The 20,489-nt window shown below is 43.3% G+C and overlaps 1 protein-coding gene across 1 annotated transcript in view; it reads right to left on the bottom strand.

The window, feature by feature from the left end:
• The window catches only part of cubn (cubilin (intrinsic factor-cobalamin receptor)), a 359,402-nt gene that overhangs the window by 165,068 nt on the left and 173,845 nt on the right, over nt 1–20,489 (bottom strand). The window contains exons 30-33 of the mRNA XM_059971453.1: nt 13,138–13,266; nt 5,322–5,454; nt 4,960–5,165; nt 1,372–1,553 (exon numbers count right to left, since the gene is read on the bottom strand). Of these exons, the coding sequence (XP_059827436.1) occupies nt 1,372–1,553; nt 4,960–5,165; nt 5,322–5,454; nt 13,138–13,266 (650 nt within the window). The remainder of the gene's footprint in view (nt 1–1,371; nt 1,554–4,959; nt 5,166–5,321; nt 5,455–13,137; nt 13,267–20,489) is intronic.

The following is a 20,489-nucleotide window of genomic DNA, read 5'->3' as shown; positions in this document are numbered from 1 at the left end:
TATGTTAATAGATGTAAGGCAGGTAAAATTGGTTGGGATGGCTGTGGAAAATGCAGAAATGTGTATGAACACTTCTGGAACATAAAGAAGTGAAGTACGAGTAGGCCATTCAGTCCTTTAAAACTTATTTATTATTCAACAAGATTATGGCTATTCTTCTACATTAACACCACTTTCCTGCTCATCCCCAAGTTCCGAGTGCAACAAAGATTATGCTGGAGGAACTCAGGTGGTCAATCAACATCTGTGGGGAAAATGTATCATCAATGTTTTGAGGAAAAATGTGCTTCAGGACTATCAAAAATGTCAATTTCCTCCCTTCCACAGATTCCTTTCCGCTACTGAGCACCTCCAGGATTTTGTCACTCCACGCTCCAGCATCTACATTCTCTTGTGTCCCCTAATTCTTTGATTTCTCTAACATTCACAAATTCTTCAATCTCAGATTTGAATGTGTCAATACCAGAACTACCGTAGTCTTCTGCTGTAGAGAACTTCAAAGATTCACTACCCTTTTAGTCAACTATTTTCCCTCATTATTAATTTAAATGGCTAAAATACCCTCTAATATGAAACCATGACATCTTGTTCTAAACTCTTCAGTTAAAAGCATCCTCCCTGCATCTTTCTTTTTAGGTTCTCAAGAATTTTGTAGCTTTCAATGAGGTTACGTTTCATTTTTCTGAATTCTAAGGCGTAGAGATGTAGCCGACTTAATCTCCACACTTCAACTAAGATTCTCTCCATTGTTTTCAATTACTCTATTTTTAAATTCTCAGAGCTTCTTCACTGACTGCAGTTAAATTCCATGGCTTTTTTAGGAGGTGCTTTCTTTCTCCAAAGGAGCATTGAGGACTTTCCATCTCCTGTTCCATCCTTCCTTACCTCTCAACAGGTCTGGACCCAATGAGTACTGTAGATAGTACTACTTACATGGCAGAACCTTCATCAAGCTCTGCCCACTTCTGGGCATAGCCAAAGCTGTTGGCAGATGTTTTAACTTAGTATTATCCAATAATATATTAAAATTTCTGTTGGAAATACCTTAAAACTTCAAATGCAACAGATTTCTAATCTATTATATTCTATTATATCACTGAGTCTGTAATTTCTAATGAAGATGTAATTGATTTACAAGATAAATATCCAATTCCATCAACATGATGTACTGTATAACTGCTATGTAGAAGATGTTGGAGCAGAGGTGGTAGAATACTGGCATTTTCAATTTAAAATAGTAATGGAATGATTTGTTGAATATCTTAAAGTTGCACTGTGGCTTTCAACAAATTCTCTAAAGCTAAAACTAAACTGATTGTCAAAATCCTATAGTGCAAACTTGAATCTTGTTGAGGTGGAAAGATTACTCACCAATAACTTATCAAATCTGCATTCATGAAGTGCATTGATATCCAACTCTTGAATTCTGGCATGGATGATATAGAATGCTGGAGCAGTAATTGTCCAATGGTAGTTGACATTGTGTGGGTAATACAGTGGCCATAATGGAGATGCAATTTGTCCTTGGATGCCTACGATTTCATTGCCATACACTGAAATTAACATATTTCAAATTAAGACAAGGGGAATGTGTGTTAATGTCTGCTCTTTGCTATTATAACAATAATGTTTTCATGAGCGGCAATGCACTTTGGCCTTTTCAGTTACTTACACTTTTCGTGATCGAACAGTAAAAATATCTAAATATAAAACTCACTAAAGGTAAATAAACCAATAATTAGATTATCAGGTTACACCATACCAGGATTCATGGTAGAATCCCAATTTATTTATTCATTTTTCAAGATCTGGACTTTTGTAGCAAGACCAGAATTTAATTCTCATTCTTATTTGCTCTCAGGAAGATGCAGATGAGCCACCTCTTGAATTTCCACAGTTTTTTCTATTGAATGTACTCCCACCATGATGATAGATAGGAAGTTCACAGATTACAACCCAGTAAAGATGGAGGACAAATTCAATATTTCCAAGTCAAGAAGACATAAGATTTGAAGTAAAACTTCAAGTGATGGTGCTCACTCATGCTGAAGTCCTTGTCTTTTTGAGGAAGGTGTCACAAGTTTGATTGGTCCTTTTGGAATAGTTTGGATGAGTGGATCACAAGGTCTTCCAACATGGAACTTAGCTTAAAAGGTTTAAAGGTTAAGGTCCCAGATATCCAGGGGCAAGTTGGCAAATTGGATCTGAAATTGGTTAGCAATAGAGGGTGATTAGATTCCCTTGACTAGTGATGCTGGAACCCTTATGTGACAAGAGTCCTTGATGAAGATGGTTTGGACCCAACTGCTGGAGTATCCAATGCTGGGATCAGGACACAGAATAGAACTGGATTGAGAATTGAGCACAAAATGCAAGATGATAGCTCTGGTTGCACTTACCATTGAGCCTTGAGGCTCCAATCAGGTGCTCTTTAAATACTTAATTCTTATGCCCAAAACATAATTGGCAATTAGCAGGACGGTCCTGAATCATTAAAGGGGTCACACCAGCTATCCATATCCAGAGAGTTAGAGGATCTAAACCTAGGAAGCTGGAATGGTTGGGTGTGTCTTATAACACCTTATTCTAGGTAATATTCGTGAATGATTTGGATTTGAATATAGGGGAAACATTCAGTAATTAATCAGGTGGAATGATGATTGTTGGAGTTGTTGACTGTATGAAGGGCAGTCTTAGCCACTGAATAATTCTGATGTGATATTGAAATAAACTGAGAAATGGCAAATGGTGATGCCTTGTTAGAGTATTGAATTGAATTGACTTTATTTTACATCCTTCATAAACATGAGTAAAAATCTTTACATTTTATCTCTATCTGTTTGTGCAATGTACAAATTATAGTCAATTGTAATAAATAGTATGTACAGTAAGATAGTCAATATAGTCTCGACATACAATTGTCAGTGTCAATTAATAGTCTGATGGTCTGGTGAAAAAAGCTGTCACAGGGCCGTTGGTCTTGGTTTTAATGCTGCAGTACTCTTCCCGGATGGTAGCAGCCCAAATAGTTTGTAGTTGGGGTGACTCGTGTCCCCATTGGTCCTTCAGGCCCTTTTTACGCACATCCACATCTACAAATGCGCTGCGCTATCCACACCTCTCTGTGCAGAATCCTGCAATTGAGGGAAGTACAGTTCCCGCACCAGATAGTGTTACTGCCAGTCAGGATGTACTCAATTGTGTCCCTGTAGGAAGTCCTTAGGATCTGGGGACTTGTGGTACTTCTTCAACCATCTGAGGTGAAAGAGGCACTGTTGTGCTTTTTTCACCACACAGGTGGTACGTACAGACCAAGTCAGATCCTCGTTGATGGGTATATTAAGGAACTTGAAGCTGTCCATCCTCTCAACCCCAGATCCAATGATGTCTATAGGGGTTAGCCTGACTCCATTCCTCCTGTAGTCCACAACCCGCTCCTTCATTTTCGCGATATTTTTGGTACACGGACCATGGTGCATGTATACACTGGGAGAGGAAGAGATTAAAATGTCTGCAAACACACCAGCCAGTTGTGCTGCACACATCCTGAGTACCCGCCCTGGGATGCTGTCCTGTTCCAGCGCCTTGCAGCTGTCCACTCATTGGAAACACCTTCATACTTCAGCCTCAGGTGACTAATGTGCAGGTCACATCAACGGCTCTCCTTGGGGGCTCAGTGTTGGCAACATTGAACCGAGTGTAAAAAAAGATTTAACTCATCTGGGAGAGAGGCAGTGTTGTTGGGAGCACCACTGTGTTTAGCTTTAAAGTCTGCAATGGTGTGCAGACCTTGTCATAAGCTGCATGTGTTGTTGGGGGAGCGTTGTATCTGGATCTTGTCCCTGTATTTTCATCTCGCTGTCTTGATGACTTTGCATAGATCGTAGCTGCATTTCTTGAGTTCCTGGTGGTTACTGGTTGAAAGCTCTGTCTCGCGTGATAAGTGCAGCATGCACGGAACTGTTGATCCAGGGTTTCTGGTTTGAATAGACCCTGACCGATTTTTGGGGGACAATGTCCTTGATGCACTTCCGGATGAAGCTCGTGACCCCTTCCATGAACTCAGAGACATCCTCATAAGTACTAATAAGGTGGGTAGTATTAGCAATATGTACCATCTATAAAATGAGTCATAGTTTCTCACAGAGTCATTGGGTAATACAGCATGGAAACAGAGCATTTAGCTCAGCATCTCCATGCTGAACTCTGCACAGCCATCAATTAATTCCATCTTCCAGCATTTGCCCTGTAGCCATCCATGAGTAAACAATTTAAATGTTTGCCTAGAGGCGTACTAAATGTTGTCAGTGACTCCGCTTCCAACCCTTTCTTTGACAGTACATTTCAGATATTAGCCAGACTGTACGTGAAAAATCTCCCCTTCCGATCCCTTTTAATTCTCTGTCTCCTTAAATCTATCATCAAAATATGATCATTTGATATTATCCTCATAGATTAAAGTACATTAATCCAAATCTGCATTTATACTTCAAAGATATCTTAGATAATAGATGAACTATGTTACTCTTTGATTGCTTTATAGATAAATAAAACATATTAATGCAAAAGAGATTAAATTTAAATTGTTATACATGTTCCTGCCAATAGCTAAAATATATGTTTTAACAATATTTCACCTTGCAACAACCAGTTGGAAAAAGAAATAAAGATTATTTTTTCAGGGTATGAATATTGGGAAATAATTGATCAAGGTATCATAGTTAAAGAGTGCTTTATAAAACAAAGATTTAAATTACTAAGGTAAAAGGACAAGTGAATGTCAATGATTGATAGTTTTCCAGAGATGGGAGCATGAAAACTGTAATTTCACAAGAAATATTGGAGGAGATCTTTCAATATTGGTCCACATAACAACTAAAGAAACGTATGCATTGGATTTGAAAACATTTCAAAATATGTGGACTTTTTCATAACTTATGTACTGAATCCACAACTTACAATGAGAAAAACTGGCACTGAATCCAGAATGATTCGATGATGGACCAGAAACAAATTTTACCCACAGAATGTGTCCAACAACTGATGTACAATTTGCAGGTAAAGCAGAGCCACAGAAATGTCCGATTAGTTCTCCAGTGGCATTCATTTCTCGAATCTCAACATAATCCAAGGAACAGTTGAAGCTATTTCCAATATCAAAACTTCTGTGAATTGTAAACAAAATCAACAACACATTTAACCTGATTAGTTATTGCTAATTAAACCCAAACAACACACTAGATAAATTTCCAGTCAAACAAATGCCTTCCCTTATGTAATATTGTCAGATATGCCTATAAAAAAAAATAAGTCATAATTACATGAAAGAGATTTGGACACGATTACCAGGAGAGCTGATGATATACCAGATGCATTCACTATTGGATGGATAGTTTTCAGGATAGTTAGGACTACTGAAAGCTCCAAATTGCATGTGAAACGTCCCACCACAGGCTGTGAACAAGATGAGAAAATACAATTTTTGTGAGGAATATTCACAGCTGTTAATATTATTTCAGTAAGAGATTAAAGATATTTTTTAAAGATTCAAAATTAGCTTTGTATGTCACATGTACATCAAAACATTAAAACATACAATGAAACATATTGTTTGTGTCAATGACCAGCCCGAAGATGTGCTTGGAGAAGCCTGCTTCTGATGCCAACATAGCACACTCACAACTTACAAACCCTAACCAGAATGTGAGAGGAAACTGGACCAATCAGATAAAAAACCCACACAGTAACATGGAAAACATACAAAGTCATTACAGATAGTGACAGAAATTGAAGCCTGACCTTCTGATCGCTGGTGCTGTAAAGCATTATAGTAACTGCTACTCCACCACACCACCTACATTTCTCAGGGTACATTCGCAATTTAATTTATACTCTCCAATATACAGTTATGTACAATTTTTCTGAATTCCTAATTCTATCATGTAACGTTCAACACATCATATTCCAGAGTCATTGAATAATACAGTATGGAAAGAACAAGTTAGGCCCAACTTAGAATGTGAGACTATAAGACATAGCACCATTTGGCCCATGGAGTCTGCTACACCATTAAATCATGGATGATCCTTTTCTCCCCTCCTCAGCCCCACTCCCTGGCCTTCTCCCCGTAACCTTTGATGTCATGTCCCATCAAAAACCCATCAATCTCTGTGTTAAACACACCCTGCAACCTGGCCTCCACAGCTACCTGTGATAATAAATTCCACAAATTCACCACCATCTTGCAAAAGAGATTTCTCCACATCTCTGTTTTAAATGGACACCCCTCTATTCTGCTGCTGTGCCCTCTTGTCCCAGACTCCCTGACCATGGGAAACATCCTTCCTACATCTACTCTATCTAGAACTTTCAACATTCGAAAAGTTTCAATGAGATCCCCTGGTCATTCTTCTAAGGTTCAGTGAGTACAGACTCAGAGCTAATAAGTGTTCCTCATATGATAACTCTTTCATTCCTGGAATCATCCTTGTGAACTTTCTCTGATTCTCCCTCCAATGCCAGCACATCTTTTCACGGATGAGGAACCCAAAACAGTTCACAATATTCAAAGTGACCTCCTGAAAAGAATGTGAAAATTGCATTTGCCTTCCTCACCACTGATTCTACCTGCAAGTTAACCTTTAGGTTGTTCTGCACAAGGACTCCCAAGTCCCTTAGCATTGCAAATTTTTGGAGTTTCTCTCCATTTAGAAAATAGTCTGTACATTTATTTCTACTACCAAAATGCATGGCCATGCATTTTCCAACTTTGTATTTCATTTGCCACTTTCTTGTTCATTCTCATAACCTGTCTAAGTACTTCTGTAGTCTACCTGTTTCCTCAACACTGCCTACCCCTCACCAATCTTCATATCATCTGCAAACTTGGCTAAAAGCCATCTATTCCATCATCTAAATCATTGATATACAGTATAAAAAGAAGTGGTCCCAACACTGACCCCTGCGGAACAACATTAGTCACTGCCGGCCAATCAGAAAAGGATCCTTTTATTTCCACTCACTGCTTCCTACTAATCAGCCAATGCTGTTACCATGCCAGCAACTTACCTGTAATACTTTGGTATCTTAAATTGGTAAACAACCTCATGCGTGGCACCTTGTCAAAGGCCTTCTGAAAGTCCAACTATACAAAATCCACTGCATCCCCTTTATCTATCCTACAAGTTATCTCCTCAAAGAATTCCAACAGGTTCATCAGGCAAAATTTTCCCTTAAAGAAACTATGCTGACTTTATCCTATCTTGTTCCGTCACCAAGTATTTCATAACGTCATCCTAAACAATTGACTCCAACATCTTCCCATTCACTGAGGTCAGGCTTACTGGTCTATAATTTACTTTCAGGTCCTTCTTCCTGACTTAAAGAGTGAGTGACATTTGCAATTTCCCGGTCCTCTGGCACCATACCAGAGTCTAATGAATTTTGAAAGATCATTATTAATGCCTCCACAATCTCTATCGCTACCTCTTTCAGAACTCTAGGGTGTAGTTCACCTGGTCCGGATAACTTATGTACCCTTAGTTATTTCAGCCTTTTGAGCTACTTCTCCCTTGTAATAGTAACTGCACCCACTTCTCTTCCCTCGCACCCTTCAAGATCTAGCACACTGCTAGTGTCTTCCACGATGAAGACTGAAGCAAAATACTTATTTGGCTCATCTGCCATCTCCTTGGTCCCATTATTATTTTCTGGCCTCATTTTCTAGTGGTCCTATACACACTCACATATCTCTTTTATGTTTTACATACTTAAAAGTACTTTTACTATCCACGTTGATATTGTTTGCTAGCTTGCTTTCATCTTTTCCCTGCTAATGATTCTTTTAGTTGCTCTCTGTAGGATTTTAAAAAGCTTCCCAATCTTCTGTCTTCCCACTAATTTTTGCTTTTGCTTTCACAGTAGCTTTGACTTCCCTTGTCAGCCATGGTTGTACTATTTTGCTATTCGAGTATTTCTTTGTTTTTGGAATACATCTATCCTGTATCTTCCTCATTTTTCCTAGAAACTCGTGCCTTTGTTGCTCTGCTGATATCCCTGTCAGCATCTCCTTCCAATTTACTTTGGCCAGCTCCTCTCTCATTCCACTGTAATTTCCTTTGGTCCACTGAAATACTGCTAAGTCAGACTTTACTTTCTCCCTATCAAATTTCAAGTTGAATTCATTTGTCATATGACTCAAATTTCAGTCATATTGTGATCACTGGCTCCCAAGAATTCTTTTTACTTTAAGCTCCCTAATCATCTTCAGTTCATTACTTAATAGGCTCAACAATAAACTGCTCTAAAAAGCCATCTCAAAGGCATTCAACAAACTCACTCCTTGAGATCCATTACCAACCTGATTTCCCCATTTGAGTATCATAACATTGCCATTTTGACACACCTTTTCTATTTCCTGTTGTAATCTGTGGTCCACATCCCAACTGTTGTTGGAGATGGAGATGCTAAAGATGGATGTACTGTATTGGTATTACAATGGAGTAAAGGGAGGCATGAGAGACACTGGCTAAAGTGGATTGGATAGGGAGGGACACTGGTAATGATGGCGACAACAGTTTCTGGGGGAAACTCGGAAGATGCAAAATAGATACATCCCAAAGGTAAATTATTCTAAATGGAGGATAAGGCAACCATGGCTTACAAGAGAAGACAAATACAACATAAAAACAAAAGAGATGGCATATAATATATCAAAAAATAGTTTGAAGTTAGAGGATTGGGTACCGTTTAAAAACCAACGGAAGGCAAATTGAAAAGCCATAAGGAGAAAGGATGAAATATGAAGGTAATGATATAAAGGCAGATAGCAAAAGTTTTTTCAGATGCATAAAGAGTCAGAGAAAGGCAAGAATGGATATTGGATCGCTAGAAAATGATGCTGCAGCGGTAGCAATGGAGGACAAAGAAATGGTGAACAAACTTAACAGTGTTGAGGCAGAAGTGAGTGTAGTTGGTATTACTAAGGAGAAGATGCTTGAGGAGCTGAAAGATCTGAAGGTTGATATGCCAGCTGGAAAAGATTGGACTACAACCCAGTGTTCTGAAAGTGGTAGCTGAAGAGATTGTGAAACCATTAGTAATTATCTTTCAAGAATCACTAGATTCTGGAATGATTCCAGAGGACAGGAAAATTGCTTAAGTCACTCCAGCCTGTTATCTTGATTTCAGTGATTGGCAGGATGTTGGAGTCATTTACAAAGGATGAGGTCTGAGTGCACTTGGAGACACATGGTAAAATGACCAAAGTCAGCATGGTTTCCCTCCGGGGCAATCTTGCCTGACAAATCTGTTGTAAATCTTTGAGCGAGTAATAAACAGGATGGACAAAGGTGAGTCAGTGGATGTTATTTATTTGGATTTTCAGATCTTTGACATAGTTCTGCACTGAAGCTGCTTAACAAGCTAAGAGCTCTTGGTATTACCTGAAAGATACTAACATGGATAGAAGATTGGCTGACTGGCAGGAGGCAGAGAGTGGAAGCAAAGGGAGCCTTTTCTGGTTGGCTGCTGATGTGCCACAGGGGTCACTGTTGGGACCTCTTCTATTCACGTTATATGTCAATGATTTGGATGACAGAATTGATGGCTTGGTAGCCACGTTTGCAGATGATACAAAGATAAATAGATGGACAGGTAGTCTGGAAGAAGGGAGTTTGCAGAGGAACTTAGACAGATTGGGAGATTGGATAAGGAAGTGGCAGATCGGATATAGTGTAGGGAAGTTTATGGTCATGCATTTCGGTTGAAGAAATAAAGGCATACACTGTTTTCCAAATGAGGAAAAATTCAAAAATCAGAGGTGCAAAGGGACTTGGGAGTCCTCGTGCAGTATTCTCTACAGGTTAACTTGCAGTTGAGTTGGTGGTAAGGAAAATGCAATGCTAACATTCATTTCGAGAGGGCTGAGGCTTTATAAGGCATTGGTCGGACCTTGGAGAACTTTAAGCAGCTTTGGGTTCCCTATCTGAGAGAAATGATTAAATTAAAGACGGTACTTAAGGAGTCCATTTAGAATGTGCTGACACAGAAAGAGCGTGCAAAGCAACTTGCAGGGCAATGTATAAACCAATTTGCAAAATCAGGATGAAACAATAGCTTGCTGATTAAAGAAGCGATACGGGTAACGGGAAGACATGCTTAACGGTTGAACAATAACGGTGTTAATGCGCTGAGGCTGATAAGTGGGCCAAAGGGTAATCACATTTGTAATTTTGTAATGAGATTAAGGAAGAATGTCTGCACCTCACATGGGTGCAACTCACAAAGTCGTAAACAAGTAGGGTATAAAAAAACTGTGCAAAGTGTAATTCGGCACTCAATCTAGCAGTAGCTGGTTGGGTCCGACTCTGCAGACTCGAAAAATAAAGTTTACCGTTCTGCAAATTGCTGAGACTCAGTGTGTTTCTGACACTATCTATGAAAATTTTGCTGGCACTGGAGAGGGACTGGAGAGGGTCTAAAGGAGGTTGATGAGAATTATTACAGGAATAAAGCGATGAACATATGAAGAACATTTGGTGGCTTTGGGCCTTCACTCGCTGGAGTTTAGAAGAAAGTGGGGGAGGGGTGATCTCATACTGAATATTGAAAGACCTAGACAGAGTGGATGCAGAGAGGGTTCTCTACATTGAGGGACTCTCGACCCAGAGGGCACAGTTTCGGAATAGAGAGATGTCAATTTACCAATGTGCCAAGAGGTCATAAAACCATTGAATCATTTTGTTCAATGAATTATTCCGCCATTCATGTTTTGTCTTTACTGATTTTAGTTTAAAATGACAAGAATGGAAAAATATGCATAATACCTCAGGAAACTTCTGATTGTTTGTTCTACATTCTGATGGCCTTTGGAAAGGAAGTACATCAGACTAATCAAAAATACTGAAAAATCTGATGTTACATCAACAAACTCTTATTGAAGTATGTAATAGTGAACTTGTGGACCACACACATACTTTTTTGAGTCCGATTTCTGTTCTGGGACTTCCATCTACCTCTGCCACAAATATCTGACTAATCCAATGTGCCAAGAATCATCTATTGTAGGTTCCCAACAGGATTAGCAACACCTAGCAGAAACCTACCAGTGTAAAGGAACAGATGATAACATCCCTTCAGAAAGGGTTTAAAAAATCATTTCTGAAAATCAGAATCAATATCCCACTGAAAACTTTGGCTAAATTTCTGACTTCAAGTATTATATTACTAACTCTGATGAAGTCCAGTAATGTGCATTTCAATGTCAAGAAAACAATAACAACGCAGCAAGTAGGAGGGGATTTGCTGGAAGTGGGGTGAGGGAAATGGGAGAATCTTCATTCACAGGCAACACGAGTGAATCTGCAGATGCTGGAAATAAATAAAAGCACAAAATGCTGTCTGGCCTGCTGAGTTCTGCCAGCATTTTGTGTTTGTATTAATCTTCATTCACTGAATTGTCATTGTTATGTGCAGAGTAAGCAAGGAGCAGACAGGTGTGACCTTCATTAGCTGACCAGAGAATAATACATTACATGTATCAGTGCAGTGGAAAAAGCTGTCTCTGACTAGAGCTTGTTCATTCTATGTTGAGTATCTGTGTAGAATCACAGAAAGAAATAATCACTGAGAATAATCTATTGTTTTTGCACATTAAAAAGAGAAAATTTTAATTTGGTTTAGACCCAGTGCCAGTTAGGTTGTATTTGCTGTCCATTACACCTACAAAATACATCCAAGAAGGTCTAACACTACTAATCTCAAAAAAACCTGATATTTAATGTTTTGCACAATAAGGGTTTGATGAAGTACATTAAAATTAATAACACTTTGTTTTATTTTCTTGTCTTTTTTTATCACATTTGCAAACTCTGTTTCACATTATTTCTCATCATGCCCCTCACTGAGGACTCAAGTATTTCTATTGTGGTGCTGGGTAGTGAATCATCAAAAAGGCCACAAAATGCTGAAGGCCTTCTGACTAACCTCACAATTTACTACACTGAATTTGCTATTTAAATTGGATCTGATTGTCTAGATATTAGGCCCACTTGTGTTTGCTTTAATTATGGATGGTCATATACACAAACTGCTCTGTGACTGTTTTGAAGTATTTGTTCCAATTTCGTGACTAAGATCCACCAAGGCTATTTGGGTTTGGAACTTCCCACCATGATTCATCTTGCAGGAAATTTGTTTTGTGCATGTGATGTTACCATTCCTTTGAATGACTGATCTTAATTACAAAACCATGTATGGCTGAGGGGAAGAAGCTGTTCCTGAATTGCTGAGTGTGGGGCTTTAGGCTCTTGTACCAACACCCCAAAGATAAGAAAGAGATGTGTGAATTAAAGTGAACTCCATTAACAGGACATAAATTTTAGATGTGTTGAACCACCCCTTTATAGACCAAGGATACTACAGACTGACTTGTCAATCAGTGTACTAAATAGCACATCGCTGCCTCGGATAGGGACTGGAGGTTCTCCTGATCACAGTGCACCATCCACCAGAGATAACTACCCGCCATTAGCCCCCCCCCCCCCCCAACCCAACTCCATGTGGCTCACTCACTGCTCCCTAACGCTCACCACTTTTTTCTCTCCATTCACTGTGGTAAAGCCTGTCAGGAGACATACCATTGATTAGCATGTGAATGACACAACTGACACCTGTTTTACAAGCAGTCAACCTCTGAAATTTTGTTAGTTTTTAACATTTTTAAAAGGTAGCAAATCACAATAACAATCCCTAAACCATGATCCTCAGATTTTGCAATCACTGTATGATTTCTGAGTTATTGTTGGTGTCAGTTGAAATTCATATTCAGTATAATAAAATGGCCTAATATCCAGTTTTAAAAATTGTTGAAGATAGTTATTTCTAAAGTAACAAATAATATACTGGAGAACTGAAGTGGTCAATCAGTATCTGTAGGAGAGAACTGAATTGTCAATATTTAACGTTTAGGACTAGATTCAACCAAAAACAATGACCCCTTTGCTCCTCTCCCCTCCCTCCCACAGATGCTACTCAACCTGCTCAGTGACTCTAGTGAATTGTCTGTGGCTCAGAGTTCCAGCATCTACAATCCCTTGTGTCTCCTTATATTGTTACAGTATCTGTGTATGCTCCTACCTGATGCTGATGCAGCATAGGTTGCTCGGAAGCCTCTGAATGAGATGACATCATTAGAGATGAAATTGACAAATAAGGCATTACTGGATGATGTGGTTGCATAAGGGATTGTATTTCCACAGTAACGACCTACAATATATAAAGACAAATTAATGCACAAAGCCAAACTCTGAAAGCTTTATAGGTTGAACATAATACAATGTGATGATATTGCACACTATATAATAAAACACAAACTCATTGTCAAAGGAAAAGTAGAACAATATCTTCATAGGTCAACTAAATTTAAAAAAATAGGGAAATTAAAGTTAATGCACTTCAAAATGGATTTCTGAGAGTCAAAAAATGTTGAATTTCTATTACAAATTGAGCATTTAGAATACTCAACATGTTCAAATTACAGTAAAACTGAATTTTATTTCTTTTCATTCATAGAACATTGGACATTGCTAGTAAGTGTGGTTTTAAACACTTATTTACAATTGCCCTTGATCGGAGTAGATTAATCTGCGACTTCAGTAAACAGCTGAGAGTCAAAATTGGTGAGGGTCTAAAGTCACCAACAGGTCAGACTAGATAGGGACAACAGACTTATTCCCCATAAATTGAACCAAATGGATTTCTACTCCAAGCTGTATTTTCATGATAATTTGTGGATACCAACACTAATACGTGTTTTTTAATCTAAGATTTTTTAAAAATCAATTTAATTTGTATCCCTGCTCCTGTCAAGAACTAAACTTGTGTTTCTTGTGCAGCAGTCTAGCCACTGCTCTAGCAATTCAACCAGTATTATTATTACTATGTAGCGCCTCATTTCCTAGCGTATCCGAACCGACTCACAATTAGATAGCCTACGGGGGTTTGCGAGCACAGAGCTTTGGAGTCTCTTCGCCATGGGGGGCCAGTTGACAGAGGCTTAAAAGTGAGGCTGAAGTTTTCGAATAAAGTTTTTCCTTCGACTGCAGTTACCGACTCCGTGTCGTAATTTTAGCGCTGCTTGTAGCACACCGCTACAATTGGTGACCCCGACGGTCCAAACGATTTTTGGACCAGAAATGACCGACGCCGCCTCTGTTCATGCGGTTTCGTTGAAACTGCCGGGTTTCTGGACACAGCGCCCGGACCTATGGTTCCAGCAAGCCGAAGCCCAATTCCACGTTCGCCGGATCACCTCAGAAGACACCCGCTACTACTACGTGGTGGGCTCCCTCGACCAGGACACAGCTGCCCAGGTCGCGGAGTTCGTACAGTCGCCCCCGGCAGACGGCAAGTACACGGAATTCAAAGCCCTGCTCCTCAGGACTTTCGGACTCTCACGGCGCGAGCGGGCTGCCCGTTTACTGCACCTGGATGGCTTGGGCGACAGACCTCCATCGGCTTTAATGAATGAGATGATGTCTCTGGCGGAGGGACACACAGGCCTCATGTTTGAGCAGGCATTCCTGGAGCAGCTGCCCGAGGACATACGCCTGCTGCTGTCCGACGCGGATTTCAGTGACCCCCGGAAGGTGGCAGCCCGGGCGGACTTGCTGTGGAACGCCAAAAAGGTGAGCGGGGCGTCCATCGCACAGATCTCCCAGCCACGCTCCCGGCAGCAAACCAGTCCAGGCCCAGCCGCAGAGCCCACTAACCCCCGGCCCAATGACCACTGGTGCTTCTACCACCAGCGATGGGGCGCAGAAGCCCGCCGTTGCCGCCCGCCCTGCAAGTTCCTGGGAAACGCCAGGGCCAGCTGCCGCTGATGGCTACGGCGGCTGGCCATCGGGATAGCCTCCTGTATGTGTGGGATAGAAGGTCGGGACGCCGGTTTTTGGTCGATACTGGGGCTGAGATCAGCGTTTTACCTCCGACGAGTTACGACACCCGCAGCAGGGCACCGGGTCCCCCCCTGAGGGCCGTGAATGGCAGCACAGTAAGGACCTATGGCACCCGTCAGGTGCAGCTACTGTTCGGCCCCAGCCAGTTCACGTGGGACTTCACACTGGCCGCCGTAGCCCAACCGCTTCTGGGTGCGGATTTTTTGCGAGCTCACAGCCTGCTGGTTGACCTGCCCAGGAAGAGACTGGTACACGCCGAGACCTTTCAGACGTTCTCCCTGGGCGCGGCCCAGTTGCCAGCCCCTCACCTCGGCTCCATCACGCTGTCCGACAACGATTTCACCAGGGTCCTGGCGGAGTTCCCATCGGTTCTGGCACCGCAGTTCACAGCAGCCATGCCCAGGCACGGCGTACAGCACCACATCCCGACACAGGGACCACCCCTCCATGCCCGTGCTCGGCGGCTTCCCCCGGACAAGCTCCGACTGGCGAAGGAGGAGTTCCAGAGAATGGAGGAATTGGGGATCATCCGGCGGTCCGACAGCCCCTGGGCTTCCCCCCTGCACATGGTGCCCAAAGCGACGGGGGGCTGGAGACCGTGCGGCGACTACCGCAGGCTGAACGAGGCTACCACACCGGACCGCTACCCTGTGCCGCACATTCAGGACTTTGCGGCAAACCTGCACGGCGCCCGGATCTTCTCCAAGGTCGACCTTGTCCGAGGGTACCATCAAATCCCGATGCATCCTGACGACGTCCCCAAAACGGCTCTCATCACCCCGTTTGGCCTCTTCGAGTTCCTCCGCATGCCGTTCGGCCTGAAGAATGCCGCACAGACGTTCCAGCGGTTAATGGACGCGGTGGGACGGGACCTGGACTTCGCGTTCATCTATTTGGATGACATCCTCATAGCCAGCGGCAGTCGTCAGGAGCATCTGTCCCACCTCCGTCAACTCTGCGCCCGACTGAGTGAGTACGGTCTTACAATCAACCCTGCCAAATGCCAGTTCGGACTTGATACCATTGACTTCCTGGGCCACAGGATTACTAAAGACGGGGCAACCCCTCTGCCCGCTAAGGTAGATGCGGTCCGCCACTTCCCCCGACCCACCACGATCAAAGGCCTTCAGGAATTCGTAGGTATGGTCAATTTCTACCGCCGCTTCCTCCCTTCAGCTGCCCGGATCATGCGCCCCCTGTTCGCCCTGATGTCGGGTCCGAGCAAGAACATTACCTGGGACGAGGAGTCCGCCGCCGCTTTCGTTCAAACGAAGGAAGCTTTGGCTGACGCCGCAATGCTAGTACATCCCAGAATGGACACCCCTACCGCCCTCACAGTGGACGCATCAAACACGGCAGTCGGTGGGGTGCTGGAGCAGCTCATCGCAGGTCGCTGGCAACCCCTGGCGTTTTTCAGCAAACACCTGCGGCCACCCGAGCTCAAGTACAGTGCTTTTGACCGGGAACTGTTGGCGCTCTACCTGGCAATCCGGCATTTCAGGTACTTCCTAGAAGGTCGGCCCTTCACCGCGTTCACGGACCACAAACCGCTTACCTTTGCGTTTACGAAAGCATCCGACCCCTGGTCATCCCGCCAGCAACGCCACCTGTCCTACATCTCTGAATACACAACGGATGTCCGGCACGTCTCGGGTAAGGACAATGTCGTGGCGGATGCGCTCTCTCGCCCTACCGTTCATGCCCTTTCCCAAGGGGTAGACTTTGAGGCACTGGCAGAGGCACAGCAGGTAGATGAGGAGATTCCGAGTTACAGGACTGCAGTCTCTGGTTTGCAGCTCCAGGACTTCCCCGTGGGCCCAGGTGAGAGGACCCTACTCTGTGACGTCGCCACCGGCCAGCCCCGTCCGGTCGTCCCCGCAGCCTGGCGGCGACGTGTTTTCGACTCCATTCATAACTTGGCGCATCCCTCCATCCGGACAACTGTCCGACTGGTTTCCAGCAGGTTCGTTTGGCACGGTCTCCGCAAACAGGTCAGTGAATGGGCCAGAACGTGCATGCACTGCCAGACGGCCAAGGTTCAGCGGCACACCAAAGCCCCACCGCAGCAGTTCCATCCCGCCCACCGGCGTTTCGACCACATTCATGTGGATATCGTGGGCCCCCTGCCAGTGTCGCGCGGAGTGCGGCACCTCCTGACTATCGTGGACTGGTTCACAAGATGGCCAGAGGCGGTCCCGCTCACTGACACCACCTCCGAATCTTGCGCCCGAGCCCTGCTCGCCACCTGGATATCCCGCTTTGGTGTACCAGCCCACATTACCTCCGACAGAGGCGCCCAGTTCACCTCCAGCCTGTGGTCAGCTATGGCCAGCCTTTTGGGGACTCAGCTGCACCACACCACTGCCTACCACCCACAGTCGAACGGGCTAGTGGAGCGTTTCCACCGTCACCTGAAGTCGGCCCTCATGGCCCGCCTGCGAGGAGCCAACTGGGCGGACGAGCTTCCCTGGGTCCTTCTCGGCATCCGCACAGCGCCCAAAGACGACCTGCACGCCTCGTCGGCCGAGTTGGTATACGGCGCGCCCCTGGCCGTCCCCGGGGAGTTCCTACCAGCCCCGAGGGGGCAAGAGGAAGAACCCGCTGCAGTCCTGGGCAGACTTCGCCAGAAGCTCGGTAACCTGGCCCCCATACCCACTTCACAGCATGGGCGGCACCCGACCTGCGTACCCAAAGACCTACGGAACTGTAAGTTTGTGTTTGTACGAAGGGGCGGGCATCGGCCACCGCTGCAGCGGCCATACGAGGGGCCGTTTACGGTGCTCCGGAACAACGGGTCCACGTTCGTGCTGGACGTTGGGGGGAAGGAGGAGGTTTTCACGGTGGACCGCCTCAAGCCGGCCCATGTGGACCTGGCGCAACCAGCCGAGTTTCCGGCGCCTCGGCGCAGAGGCCGACCTCCCAAGCAGGTTCTGGCCCAGGCTGTGGACATTGGGGGGTGTATCGCCGGTTCTGGGGGGGGGTTATGTAGCGCCTCATTTCCTAGCGTATCCGAACCGACTCACAATTAGATAGCCTACGGGGGTTTGCGAGCACAGAGCTTTGGAGCCTCTTCGCCATGGGGTCCGGTTGACAGAGGCTTAAAAGTGAGGCTGAAGTTTTCGAATAAAGTTTTTCCTTCGACTGCAGTTACCGACTCCGTGTCGTAATTTTAGCGCTGCTTGTAGCACACCGCTACAACTATTCCTTTCTTTTTGAATTTGCACAATTTATTGTCTTCAGCACATTGATCGAATGTACAAGCTGGTGAGGGCTTTCATTGATTGTGTTTTGGTTAGTATTCTATGGGTTTAATGAGTCTGCCATAAGAAAGTGAATATCATGGCTGTATGTGGTGACATATATGTACTTTGATAATAAATTTATTTTGAACTTTGAAATTACAGCACCCCAGCTGTCCTTAATTGTGTATCAACAGCAACTTTTAGAGCACATTCAAAGGAGCTCGCATATATATGGCCTCTTTCACAACCTCGGGACTTTCCAAAGCATTTTACAGCCAAGTTTGAAGCTATATTATTGATGGGATGTAGCAAATGTATGCTCCACAAAGAAGAATAGATTAGTCATTGAGTAATCTGTTGCAATGATAATTGAGAAATAAGTCATGAGATTGTTCACTATGGAAAACCTTTGAGCTCTGCTTTGAAAAAGTGCCATGTGATCATCAGATTTTACATAAATGAAACATTGAAAATGTACACGAGCACTATTTGATGCATCTTACACTTTGTCAGATGATACCATTGCCTTGAGTGCAACTTTAAGGTAAAATTGCTCATCTTATCCTAGTTAAACTGTAAAAGCTTTCTAGCAAGGCAACCAAATCTTACCAGTAGAACTTTCATCAGTAATATCCAGTAGAATACTATCAGTGTTCAAAGCTATATTCAAGTGTAGAATGAATCTCAACAAGTGAATTATTATGAAGTCCTGCTGCAATTCAAAGGGAAACCAAGACTCCAGAGTCAGCTACTTCCTGAAGCATCTAGAGGAGGAGTGGGCAAACTTTTTGACTTGTGGGCCACAAAGGGTTCTAAAATTTGACAGGGGGGCCAGACCAGGAGCAGATGGACGGAGTGTTTTGGTAATACACCTCATAAGAGAAAATAAAATATCATGGGATATGTAGAAAACATGTGCTTTAATTTCAATTGAAAATGAACAAATACATTACAACAAAATATCTGTCTTTGAAGTCCCATGGTATTTAGCTATTTATGAAATGACTTTTAAAACACTGAAAATTAAATGAATAAAATACAGCTTTTTTTTAAATAGTAACAGTTATTATTTTAAAGCACTGAAAATTCTGTTATCCTTCAAGATATTATCATCATCACTCTCCTCCTGCCTGTCTTTATTTCAAAAACGGTAGGAGATGCAGGTCTACTTGTCCTGCTCCTTCTTATTCAATTGTCCCCTGTGCCAAAACTCAACAATGACCAGCACAAGGACAGAACAGTGACAGCGCGCCAGTATGCGGAGCGCGTTATTTGATCTGGAGCGCATTTTTTATTTTGAGAATGTACGTGCACCTGCGCACTACTCATGTCCATCACTTAACAGAAATGACATGTAACATGTAAGGCTTATTGAAAAAAATATTTTCAAATGCATTTTTTACATAACACAACGAAGAAACTTATTTTTAATTTCAGTGGGAACAGTGTTGTTGGTCTCCCTTTTTAGCCAGCGCATCAAAGTCTGGATTTGGTTTTGTTGTGGCGATTCTCAGGATGGATCTGAGGTGTTGGTCAGTTAACTTGGATCTGTGGCTGGCTTTGTTGATGTTCATGACGCTGAACGCCTCTTCACACAAATAGGTCGAGCCGAACAAAGAGTAAAGCGCAAATGTGGAGTAATACGCTGCACCTCAACAAAGGTCAATGTGTAGCAGTGTGCTACATGCAGCGCTAAAATTTCGACACGGAGTCGGTAACTGCAGTCGAAGAAAAAAACTTTATTCGAAATCCCCAGCCTCACTTTTAAGCCTCCCTCAACCTGCCCCCCATGGCGCACAGGCTCCAAAGCTCTGTGCTCGCAAATCCCCGCAGGCTATCTCCCTTAGCCAGAACGCTGGCTAATTGTGAGCCAGTTCGGATGTGCCAGGAAATGGGTCGCCACAAATGTATATAGAGTGCGTCATCTATTGGGAAAACTCCAGAATTGCGGGGAAAAAACGTTAACAAGGTTTATTAATATAATTTCATCAAGTTCTGCGGGCTGGATTAAAAAGCTTAACGGGCCGCATATGGCCCCCGGGCCGTAGTTTGCCCATGCCTGATCTAGAGCTTCTTTCCCAGTTCAGAAGAAAATCAAGTATTAGAGGCTAAGTGAATTGCCAGTTTGAGACCGAGCATGAGACCCAAATGTTTACTGTAAGCAGTAGTAGTATTAAAGCCTGAATGTCAATTGTCTACCCAAAAAGTGGAGCTGGTAATCCAATGGCTCAGAATTTGCGCTCAGTGGTTAGTGCATTCACAGATGACCTACAAGAACAGTTTCTGCATA

This window comes from Hypanus sabinus, chromosome 6 (assembly GCF_030144855.1).
Source record: "Hypanus sabinus isolate sHypSab1 chromosome 6, sHypSab1.hap1, whole genome shotgun sequence".
NCBI classification, from domain to species: domain Eukaryota; kingdom Metazoa; phylum Chordata; class Chondrichthyes; order Myliobatiformes; family Dasyatidae; genus Hypanus; species Hypanus sabinus.
This window is presented reverse-complemented; position numbering and strand designations above follow the sequence as displayed.